General features: G+C 47.0%; 1 protein-coding gene across 6 annotated transcripts in view; it reads right to left on the bottom strand.

Moving 5' to 3' along the window:
- KCNT1 (potassium sodium-activated channel subfamily T member 1) overlaps nt 1-2,324 on the bottom strand; it is a 214,884-nt gene extending 212,560 nt beyond the window's left edge. For 3 of the 6 annotated variants that reach the window (XM_081896323.1, XM_081896322.1, XM_081896318.1), the window contains exon 1: nt 684-1,420. In XM_081896323.1, the coding sequence (XP_081752449.1) occupies nt 684-877 (194 nt within the window). In that variant the 5' untranslated portion in view covers nt 878-1,420. Of the gene's footprint in view, nt 1-683; nt 1,422-2,307 lie in introns of those variants that run through there. The other 3 variants (XM_081896325.1, XM_081896324.1, XM_081896321.1) reach the window with 2 other exon arrangements.
- Nucleotides 2,325-12,532: the final 10,208 nt, after the last annotated feature.

Below are 12,532 nucleotides of genomic sequence, written 5' to 3' on the forward strand. Positions count from 1 at the left end.
CTTGTGCTCAAGATCACATACTGACCCATCTCCTGGTTTCACAGGTAGTAGACCTCTGGCTTGGCCACCAGATGCTGTGGACATGCAACACGGGGGAAGGCTGCCTGCCTTTTCTGTGCCACTTGTGTTCTTCCCAGAGAAGTACGTACCAGGGTGATGACTTTTGGAAACAGGATGTCAGACAAGTGCACCTTTTGACTGATCCCATCAAGCAGTTCGAAAGGCTATTGAGATGCGTGTGTGATTTGAACACACAGAGAGATACAGTTATTTTATGCGGGATGTTGTGCTGGCCCCAGAACAAAAACGTTTGTTTCCCACTTTAGGGCAGGACTCTCCCCTCTGTTGTTAGTCACCGAAATAAATATAGCAGGTTGGAACCCAACTATGGTCTAATCAGACCTACGGAAATTAGTGGACCTTTATTAGCCATCTGCTCACTTCGGTGGGTCTGCTCTGAGTAGGACTAACAGCGGGGTGCAACTCGTTGGTTTTAGCTAACAACCTGCATCCTCCGGGGCTCTGTAGCAAACTTGCCTGAAGTGCCGCTTAACGCTTTGAAAAATAAATAAATGTGCATATCGTCAGCTCATTAAGTAATAATTTATAGACGCTTGACATCAACGCTTGACATTATATACAGCTACATCTAAGTGATAAAAAATAAATCTCTTATTCCTTACCTCCGTGAGGTGCCATCGTCAAACAGAAAGGTCTGGTTGGTGTAGCATTCCGGGCAGGATTGGGTCTCTTCCGCTTGCTGGCCACCACTGCGCCCGCAGGTGGGCTTGTAGACCCCGGCCAGCCCTCGTCCTTCTCCGGGGCAAGGCATCTCTCGCGTCCGGATCGGCGCGCCTGCCAGCATCAACCAGCGCATAGGATGGCCGCGGGCGCCTGCTTAGAGATGATGCTCCCGTCTCTCTCTCTCTCTCTCTCTCCCTCCTTCCCCCACCTTGCCTGAGCTCGAACCTGTTCACCAGGAGAGCTCTTGGCCGCCCCCCAGAGCTACACCGGTCGCAGCTAAACCCCAGCCTGGGTGCCGTAACATCAAGAGCGAAGGGCAATAGCCGCTTAGTCTTCTCTCCTCCGGCCGCGCATTGCAAGGATTGATCCCATTCGCCTTTGCCTCGCGATCCTGATCCGGGCGCAGCGAGGACACACACAAAACAATCAACAAGTCAGGCTGGAGAAGGGAAGAAGTTGCCGCTCCACGAAAGACCAGACAATTTCCTCCTAGGAGGGCCATTAAACAGCTGGAGGGGTGTGATCCTTCTCACCTCCCTCCATCCCTCTCTGGGCGACCGCAGCAGAGGGATCGCGAACAGCTACATCCAAGGAAAGGCGTCTGCAAAAAAAAAAAGATGTCAGATTCGTGGTCTCAAAAACCACACATATATACAGACAAAAAAGCCTTTTCTTCCTCTTAACTTGCCTTTTCCTGGAGGTCTGTGTAGGGGCGAATGGGATCGGTTTGTTGCGTTGTGGCGGCATCTAGTGTCAGGACGAGAAGCGCGCAGCTTAAGGTAACATCACAGTCTAGTCTGTGGGGAACCTGCAAAGAGGACCCCGAGTACAGGAGCGCTTCCCCAGCCCACTCCTGTGGTTTCCAGCAACTGGTATTCGAAGCATTGCTGCATCCAAACTTAGAAGAATTTTTGTGCAAAAAATCGAGTTAATTTTAGATGATTGGGTTTAATCTGTATGCATTTGCACATGAGAAATATATAAATATTGCAACCTAGCCCAAATGCACTCTTAGCTCAAATGTGGTCTTCATGCCACACTCAAATCCCATAATTGCTATGTGCAGTGCAATCTTTTGCATGTTTACTCAGAAGCAGGAATGGAGGAAAAAATTCACTTTGTTTGCATTTAAAAGCAAAATGCAAATGTTCACAAACTGAAACACAGCTATCCTTTGAAACTCATCTTTTCCAAATCTTGCAGTGCCAAGTCATCTCTGGCCAATATGCATACAAAAATGCATGTACTATGGCAAAGTGTCCATAAAATGAATGCAGAAGTAAAAAAATAATGTAAAACATGTATCATGTTGGGGAAAGCCACTTTGAAAAAAAGGTTACGCTAGCAGTTACGGCCCTGCTCGTTCCACTTGACATCCCCTTTGACAACCCCTCTTCCTCCACACCTGTCCAACACCTTCTCCCTTTACATCTCACTTATCCCCTTACAGTCCACCCAAGCTGTCACTCTCTTTTAAAGGCGGTGAGAGGCACGTCAGAGAGCAAGTTGCCAAACCCCTCTCTGACTTGCCTCCCCCCTTCTGCACTCTGTTAAACAGCTTACCTGGGCCACCTGCCTCCCATTCTGTTCCCTCACCTGCCTGCCTCCCTGCCTGTTGTTGTGCCATCATACTGAAGTTGGCATGACCACCTATTGGTGGCCAGGTTAACTGCAGCATGACAACAGACTTACATTTTTAAATATATAGGAAGATTAGGCAAAATAGCATGCACACATATTTCTATTGGGATAAATTTACAGAAAAATGCTGAATTATGAGGACTTCTTTTTTAAAAGTCGCAAACTGATGTGAAGATGCAGAGAACTGAACTTAAGACTGCGAGAATGAGAAACTGAAGTTTGACAGATCCACCCATCCTTGCTTAGAAGTGATCCCAGAGTTCAGTGAGGCTTCTACCCAATGTGCATGCATTTGGAGCCTTTACCATCGCCAGTCAAACCAGTGGAGAGATTCCTCCTTTACTCCCTTTGGGTCTTCCGCATAGACCAGAAACAAGTTCATATCCTTTTACTGCTGAACAAGTTACATTGCAGATGGGTGAACAATTCTCAAAACAACGAACAGAGTCCAGATCTGCTTTCCAAACTTGCAGTCTAGCTCTCAAGTTCCCCCTCGTTTTCCTCTTCTGTGACATTATTGCTCCCGTTGGTTCCAATGTTCAGAGGTGAGTGCAGCCGAAACAGCAACACCCATGCACAAGAGGGACATTACAATACAGCTGGGGGGGCTCCCGAGGGTTGCAGTACAAAAAAGGGGGACTCTAAGACTAGACTGCTCCCAAAAAAAAACTCCAGCTCAGTGAAGATAGGCCTATCACAGTGGCCACAGAATGCTGACCAGCCATTACCAGCATGTGGAGCACACAAAATCATTATTATTATTTTTTGAATAATTTTTATTAACTGGCCAATCACATCAAATTAAATCACATCACATAAATTCCGAATTACAAAGCCAAATTTTGAATTTTGTTGGGGGGACCCATACTTCAAGATCCAAAGGGGGATTCTAATCATCTTCTTGCTACTGCGTTAATGTCCAAATCACTCCCAATCAGTCCAAACAGAATTCATAATTCTATTCAGTCTTATCTTGCTGTTTCCACATCATATCTTGTTCATATAATTTCTCTTTTTTCTTTATGATCTCTGATAGTCACCTTAAGCCGATAAACACAAATATAATAAATATAATAATTCTGTGTGAATTTCCGGTTCTTCCAATCGAAGTCCAGATGGTTTCCATATATCATCTCCTTCGTAGATAACATCGCTCTTTCCATCATAATTTTACGAAGTTGTCGTTCTTAAGTCCCACTGAGGAGTTTGATCCATGATATATAAACAGCTTTGTTTCTCTCTTTCTCCTCCCAGACTCAAGACCTCCGACAGAGCTTCCTAAAATGGCGGCGGCATTTTTAACTGAGTCATTCCGAAACTCTTATGCCTTCCAGATTCGTCTTGAAACAGTGCTTTGGTTTGAAAGTTTATCTCCACACAGGAGCACACAAAATCAAAAGGCAAGAACAATGAATGGAGTATGTTGAACAAGGGCATTTTGCTGCAGGTCCCCACTTGTGACTCTATTTTTATTGACTATTATATCTGCCCTTCATATTGCTTCAGCTTCCTTTATCTTCACACTGCAATAACATTGTTGCCGTAAACCATCAGCTTGAACTACTGCTACTACTACTACTGCACTGCTAGTTTAGCAAAACATGTTTATGCTTATCCTTTATAGCAAGTTACTCATTTCCACCCACCCACTGAAGTGCTCCTTCTCAGATCTAATCTGTGTAGCTCACAAAGCTGTGGGAGAGATGCAATGGAAGCTAGTTGAAAGGCATCATAACACACCTCTAGAAAGAAGATTGCATTGCTTTTAAGCCTGAGAAAGACATCCAGATAACAATGAAGATAATAAAACAAAAATACCCAACAGCTTAAAATGTCAAAGGGAGCCCTATGTGAATGCTTAAAGTCCTCTATAAAGAGCCAAGTATAACCAACAATGCAGGCCTATATGTCAATGGGAGGGAACCTTACCCCCCAAGGGCCGCATTCACATCTAGGCAACCATCTGAGGTCCATATTCAAGTGATGGGCAGAGCCGGAGGCAAAAGTGAGTGGAGCAATGGGTGCTGATTTTTACCTTAATGTACCAGGTTGATTTCTACACACACACCACTCCCCATCCTCCATCTAGGCAAGCAAAAGGCATTATTAGGGTTCAAGGACACATTCCAAAAGCACTTGCAGTATGAAAAGGGGTCAGTGAGAAGTGGGGCCAAGGAAGACTCTCAAAGGCCAGACAGAGAGCTGCCAACCCTTGGGCCTGATGTTTTCTCTAGGTAAAGGTAAAGGGACATCTGACCATTAGGTCCAGTTGCAGACGACTCTGGAGTTGTGGCACTCATCTCGCTTTATTGGCCAAAGGAGCCGGCGTACAGCTTCCGGGTCATGTGGCCAGCAGGACTAAGCTGCTTCTGGCGGACCAGAGCAGCGCACGGAAACTCCGTTTACCTTCCCACCGGAGCGGTACCTATTTATCTACTTGCACTTTGACGTGCTTTCGAACTGCTAGGTGGGCAGGAGTAGGGACTGAGCAACAGGAGCTCACCCCATTGCGGGGATTCGAACCGCCGACCTTCTCATCAGCAAGCCCTAGGCTCTGTGGTTTAACCCATAGCGCAACCCGCATCCTGATGTTTACTCTACTTGCCAATGAATAAGTCCCATTGAACTCAAAAGGGCTTAATGCTTAGCGGTTGTGTTTGGATTGCACTGTAAGTCAAGGGTGGAGAATCTGTGGCTCTCCAGATGTTATTGAACTCTAACTCCCACCATCCAGGATTATGGGAGTTGTAGTCCAGCAAAACCTGAAGAGCCACATGTTCTCCACCCTTTCAGCTGAATTCAGATGCTTTGTACCCTAGATAACATGTTGCGGGGGGGGGATTCCCTTCACAGATGGGGGTGTGCAGTTGGATTTAGTCCATGCACACACCATCAGAGGGCTAATAGCATCCACTATTTCTTTTTTGCTCATCTCCCTTTTAAAAAAATGTACTGATGGGTTGATTTTCAATAATATGATGTATATAGAGAAACAAGAAATAAACTTGTGTGTTCTTCCTCCCAATCCCCCCATGAGTGTCTAAAATTCTCAGGCAAGCATAAAATCCACATCTGTTTGGACATTCACGCAGCATTAACATGATTCCCCCCCCCCCATATACATAAAAATGTAACACTGTCTTTACATAGTCCCCACTTGAGGATTTGTAGTGCCGCATCTCAGTGTTGGATTTGCATGGGAAAATGGGGTTGGGAAGGTGAAAAGTGAGATGTTGCCTGGTGTGCCGCGGGAAAAATTTAAAAATTGAAAGATTTTTTTTTTTTAAGTCAAATTTTCGATTGGGGCGCCGTCACTAGATGACCCCTGGGGTTCCCTCCCGCTCTGCGCCTCCCTCCTCCTCCTCCTCCTCCTCCGGGGAGGCCCTTCCTGGCTCTCGGCCAAGGCTTGGCGGCTGCCACTCACTCACTCGCTTGCCCACCCGTCCCTCCATCCCTGCACCCGGCCTCTCCTCCTCTGTTCCCGGCGCGGGGGCTGCCGGGATCCGTAGTCCCCTCGCCCTTGGGCTCCGCGCCCGCGCGGGGTGCGCGAACTACGTTTCCCAGCGTGGCCTGGCGGGCCGGGCGTTTTATTTGAAGCGCTCTTCTCCCGGCCATGGAATGAGCGCAGCGGCGGCAGCCGGGCGGGCAGGGGCTCTTCCGTGCAGACCCCGCACAGCCTGCCTGCGCCCTCCGGAGATCGGGCGGCAGGATGGAGCCCGGGGATCCCCGCGGAGGCGGAGCGGCGGAGGCTGCCCCCCAGGTAGGGCTGCGTCGGGGGTTTTTTATTTTTGCAATGCTGCATCCGCGCCTCAGGGGACGCATCGGACCGCGGGGAGACCCCGTGGCGGGCGTGCAAGGCAATGCATGCGTGCAGGCGTTGCATGGAGTGCAGTGCAATGCAATGGCAACGCGGCGCCCTGCATGCATGCATGCAACTTCCACCGGCGCTCCGGACTTGGCAGGTGAGGGGGGTGCCCAGTGGGTGGCAGAGAGAGCCGGGAGGGCGAAGGGGAGCTGCGGGGGGAGCACCGGTGCTCCCCGAGCCGAGCCCGGGGGGAAACTTCGGCGTCGTTGCGCCGGGTGTTGGAAGCGGAGGCTGGCGGGGGCCCCTCACCTGCAAAACCTGGTCACCTCTCATATATTTCGTGCATTGCATTCATCGCCCCACTTTCTCCTCCAAGGAGCTCCCGGGGGCGCGCGTGGTTCTCCCCGTGTTATCCTCGCAACAACAGCCCTGCGAGGTGGGTCAGGCGAGTGGCCCAAGGGAGCACCCAGGGATTGTCCTGGCCAGGTGGGGTGATTTGAACCCTGCTCTCTGCCCGGTCTTCGTCCTCATTTAGCCCCCACATGTGCATGACTGTGCATGACTGAGGTTTTCCCCCCTCGTCTTGGCTATGGTGTGAGTCTGTGCTGTTAATTAATGGGGTTCTGCCTTCGGAGAAGATGAGCCAGCCCTCAAGGAGGTGATTATGTAATTTGCTAGCAATTCATGTCCCTCCCGGCGTGACGCTGCGCGCTGACGTCACGGGGCTGTAATGGTGGTGTGCCTCGAGATTTTTTTTCATGAAACAAGTGTGCCTTTGCCCAAAAAAGGTTGGGAAACACTGTAGTAGCTGCCTGGGGTGAGAAGGGGAAGTTCTAAATGATTAAGGAGGGAAGCGTGGCAGGGGAGTTGTGAATGGAGTGAGGTGAACCCCTAGTATCTTTTATTTATCCAGGGGCGAAACTAGGCTTCTTTTCACTGGTCAAAGACCCAATTTGGCATGTGCACACACACACCATGCACATCTGTGTACACACAAAGAGAAAATGGGAGCCTCAATGGCACCCCTCTGGAGGCTTCACCTGGGGCAAAAAACCCCGGCTAACCCCACTGTAGCTATGGCTCTGATTTATCTTAATATGCCCAGACTTGTTTTAAGTAGCAATTAGGCATACATGAAAATATAAATTGTTTTAACTTACATGCTTCTTGTAAAAACAAAAAAAAATTCCTTCCAGTAGCACCTTAAAGACCAACTAAGTCAGTTCTTGGTATGAGCTTTCGTGTGCATGCACACTTCTTCAGATACACTGAAACAGAAGTTTCCAGACCCTTCTATATAGTGAGAAGGTGGGGAGGGGTATTACTCAGAAGGGTGGTGGGAATGGGTGATTGGCAGATAGCTGTGATGAGCCTGTTGACGACTCTTAACGACTGCAATAGGTCTTACAGGAAAAAGCAAGGGGTGAAAAGGTGAAAAATGGCTTTGTCATGTATAATGAGATAAGAATCCAAGGTCTTTGTTCAGACCAGGTTTCTCCATGGTTTTAAGTTTGGTGATAAGTTGTAATTCAGCAGCTTCTCTTTCCAGTCTATTTCTGAAATTCCTTTGTAGTAAAACAGCTACTTTGAGATCTTGTATAGAATGTCCTGGGAGATTGAAGTGTTCTCCTACTGGTTTCTCTGTTTTGTGATTCCTGATGTCCGATTTATGTCCGTTTATTCTTTGGCGTAAGGTCTGGCCTGTTTGTCCAATATAGAGAGCTGAAGGACACTGTTGGCATTTGATGGCATACACAATGTTAGACGATGAGCAATTCAATAGTCCCGAGATGGTATGTGTGATGGTATGCTTCTTGTAAGTATAAATTCCACACTTGGTTGGATGTTCAGACAGAGTAACATAATTTATCCTATATTTATCTTAACAGGTCTACCTTCATTCGTTCACTGTTTGGAATATACTGAATAAAGTAAGTGCATGGTTCTTATTTGATTTTAGTTGTTTTAGTTGGATACCTTGGCAGCTTGGGGCCATTTGATTGTCTCTCTGTGGCCATCAGCAGCTCATCGTCTTGGCTTCTGAGCTCGTGCTCTTAAAGGTGGTGGTCCCTGCGGGAAGATCCTCTGACAAGCACTTTGCAGCAAGAAGTAAGCCAAGTGCAAGGAAATGTCAAAAGAGCGAGCAGCAAATTCACAGAAGACAGAAGCGGTGAGTCACCCATCACAGAGAAGCTTTCCGCAGTTCCAGCAACATGGAGCACAGTCTAATAAATGGCACAGATCCCCAAGGGGCCAAACTAAGCTCATTTTAGGGATAGGGAAGAATTTGGATTTGGTTCACGTGTTAAGGCGAACTTTCTTAATCTATGCTTTCCCAAACAATAAACAAACTGAGAAACATCCATCCTTCAAAACTTGCCTTTCTCCACCTTTTGCAGTTCTCCCGCTAAAATGGAACTAACGTACAAAAATGTATTAGGTTTGGGGAAATTGCTTTGCCAAAAATCTGTGTAATGGGGCAAAAAAATGAACACAAAAGTGGGTCCTTTTAGAAGAATTTTGCACTAAAATGCTGGTGAATTCACAAGAAGACTTTTGAAAAATAAATAAGTGATATGGAAATGTAGAGAACTAAACTTAAGACTGGAAGGAAAAACTGAGAGAAACTGCCTCACAGATATTTTGTGCAAATGTAGTTACCACTCATGGGACACACTGCATGGACTACAAACACCAAAAGGTGGTCACTTCCAGGTAACCTGTTTATCAGTTGTTTATGAAGTATCTGTTCTGATTTGTTGGTAGGGAACTTAGATGACCCCACCTGTACATTTAAAGCAATATCATACCACTTGAAAGAGCCATGGCTTTCCCCTAAATAATCCTGGAAACCATAGTTCATTAAGGGTGCTAAGAGTGGTTGTTGTTGTTGTTTAGTCGTTTAGTCGTGTCTGACTCTTCGTGACCCCATGGACCAGAGCACGCCAGGCACTTCTGTCTTCCATTGCCTCCCTCAGTTTGGTCAAACTCATGCTGGTAGCTTCGAGAACACTGTCCAACCATCTTGTCTTCTGCCCTCCACCTTGTGCCCTCCACCTTTCCCAACATCAGGGTCTTTTCCAGGGAGTCTTCTCTTCTCATGAGGTGGCCAAAGTATTGGAGCCTCAGCTTCAGGATCTGTCCTTTCTGTGAGCACTTAGGGCTGATTTCCTTAAGAATGGAGAGGTTTGATCTTCTTGCAGTCCGTGGGACTCTCAAGAGTCTCCTCCTCCTCCCAGCACCATAATTCAACAGCATCAAGAGTGGTTAGGAGACCCCATTCTCCTCACAGAGCTACAATTCTAGAGTCACTCTTCCCAGGAAACTGTGAATTGTAGCTCCCTGAGGAAAATAGGATTGAATTCCACCTCAAAATAGCAACAGTACAGAAGCACTCTTTGACACAGGGGAGGTAACTAATTCCTTCCTTTTCCTCCCCCACCAATCTTTGAATGCCCTTCCTCAACAGCTGGGGTCAATTGAGGGATGGTGGCAGTAGGACTGAGATGTAATTTGATTTGTTGTTTTTCTCCCCCACCCACTGTTTAGGGGCTGGGTGAGAAATAAACTCAAAACATATTTTAAGGATATATGCTAACTTTTTAAATTACAAAAAGTCTTGTAATTTGTTGTCAGTTGGTTTTTATCATTGTGGTTTTTTAATCATTTTATTGTATTGTACCCACCCTGAGACCATATTGTTGCAAGTGCAGCAGCAGGGATCATTCAGTTTGTAGTTTAAGGGTTAATTCTATTGGCAGTAAGTCAAGATGTGAATAGATGTGTTGCTTGGCAACCAGGCAGAGTGGCATGAGGTTTACTGAGGTAGTGCATGCCCTGATTGGCTGTGTAGCTCTGAAGGAGTTTTCCCTCTGGCTGAATTGTCTCCCTGATAGGTACAAGGTCTGAAGAAAGAAAGAGGGAGCCTCTCTGCTCTTTTCTCCTCAAATTACACAGACTTTGTCCAGTTGTCTCAGTGAAATGCTATCAGGATTTCTTTTCTCTTTAGACTTATTTCAGCTGCTTATTTAAGCGGCTTTGTTAAAACTTTGCTTTTTGGGGGAGCATTTTCAAAATCCATTCAAAGTACAAAAACAAACGTAAACAGCCCAAACCATTATAAATATATGAAAACAGCAACAAAAAAGAAAATCTAAAAATTGACAGCTAAAGAACATTCTTTAAAACAGCAAAAACCAGCAAGGGAATCTTAAAAACAACCAAACAACAGATTATTGCAAATATGTATTTGTTTATTTATTATTGCATTTACATTCCACCTTTCCTCCACAGAGCTCAAGGTGGCATACATTGTTCTCCTCCTCCCTATTTTATCCTCATGACGACAAACCTGTGGTGTTGGGCTGAGAGTGAGCGACTGGCCCAAGGTCACCCAGTGAGGTTCATGGCTCAGTAGGGATTTGAACCCAGGTCTCCCAGGTCCTAGTCCAACACTCCAATATTTCTCTGATGAAAATAGGAACGTCGTAAGGAAATGCAGGACATTTGGGGATCAAATCGGAAACTGAGACGCCTTTTGTAAACATGGGACCGTCCCAAGAAAATAGGGGCACTTGGCGGGTCTATGCTGTAACCAGTACACCACACTGGTGGTTGCTTCAAAGGAGATATGGGAGAACTTCATCGGCACCCTTGATTTAGATACATGCAGTGGAGGCTGATCCATGGGAGCAAATAGGGGCATTGCCCTGCCAACCTCAGCCTGTCCTCAGGAACTCCCCACCTGCTTCCCTTCTTCCTTACATCCAGTCCAGGGGGTGGCCCTGCCTCCTTCCTTCTCCTTAGTCTCAGTGTTGCCCCTTGTAGAACACAGTAGAGAGGAGGAGGATGGGGACAAAAGTAGAATTCGTTGGCTCTGCCCATCATTGGCTCTGCTGCCACCTGCTGTTGGGATCCCTGCCTTCTTTCCCATCTGCCCAGTGGGCACCACCCCCCACTGGCTATAAATATAGATACTAGCAATGTTTAAACCAGGGGTCCCCAAACTAAGGTCCACGGGCTGGATAAGGCCCGAGGGACTCGTTTATCCAGCCCGCAGCAACTGCTGCTGCCCACTCTTACCGGTGCTGCACTGCGCAGCTGCCCACTTCTGGGTCGGAGAAGCACCGGAAATAGCTTGTGTGCATGTGCAAGCGTTATTTGCGCATGCACATGCATTATTTCCGGTGCACATCTGGGTCGGAGGAGGCCCGTGCACATGCGCAGAAGTTTGCTGACCCCTGGTTTAAACTTTCAAGACGTTGAAAAACACTCAAGGTGAAACAGCATAGCAAGACGGGAATATTTGCTTTTCATGCACCACACTAAAATAAAATAAAAACAGCAGTATTAACATCCTTGAAGAACACTGTATACTGATCTCCCTAAGCCTCAGGGCCTAAGGTCACAGCAGCAGAGATTGCAACCTAGTCTGCTTTGCGTTAAACAGAACAATAGACAGGGGTGGTTTTGATGATTGGGATAAAGACTAGCAACTCCACACCCTCATTCTGAAATATCCCTTCTATCATAACCCCCTCCCTAAAAACAAAGCAAAACAGAATAGAACCCACCTTTCCACTTAAAAGGCAATAGGAATTCAGAGCGTAACCACGAAGGCGAATTTGGGTGAATCTACTAATGCAGCAGTGCCCTCTAATGAGTGGTGAGCATGAGACCAGCTTCTAATTCCACCCTTTAATAAAAATTTGTTTATTATGTTTAGCCAAACAGCAGAGCCTCGCCACTTGGGGACTAGCAAGAATGCCTGTTCATTTGCGCCTAGCTTCCAACAGCACTCATAAATTTGCTGCTGGGCAATTTCTCTCTTGCGGCATAGGAAAGTTATAAGAAATACCTGCCTCCCCTAATGTAGCTTGTATTTACATTAAAAGTTGCCGACTTTTTGGAATCTCTGGGCACCACCCAAGCACATGGGCCACTTATTCTGTGGGCTAAGGGGAGGGCTCTAGCTCAGCGGAAGGACACCTGCTTTGGATGCAGAAGGTCTCACGTTCAGTCCCCAGCATCTCCAGGTAGGGCAAGGAATATCCCCTGCCCAAAACCCCTGCAGAGCTGATGCAAGTCAGTGTAGTCAATACTGAAGCATGTCACCTGACTCGTTGTGAGAGAGCTTCCCATGTTCCTGCTTAATTCAACCCTTTGTTCATAACCATGTGGGCTGGAATCTTACATTAGGTGTTAGAGACGGACAGGAGCTCAATGACACAGCAGAAAAGATGCCAGGTTCAGTTCTCAGCACATCTAGGTACACTCTTGCCTGAAATCCTGGAGAGCTGCTGACAGTCAGTGTAGACAGTACTGGGATAGATGGACCAATCA

This window comes from Podarcis melisellensis, assembly GCF_964234715.1.
Source record: "Podarcis melisellensis genome assembly, chromosome: Z".
NCBI lineage: Eukaryota > Metazoa > Chordata > Lepidosauria > Squamata > Lacertidae > Podarcis > Podarcis melisellensis.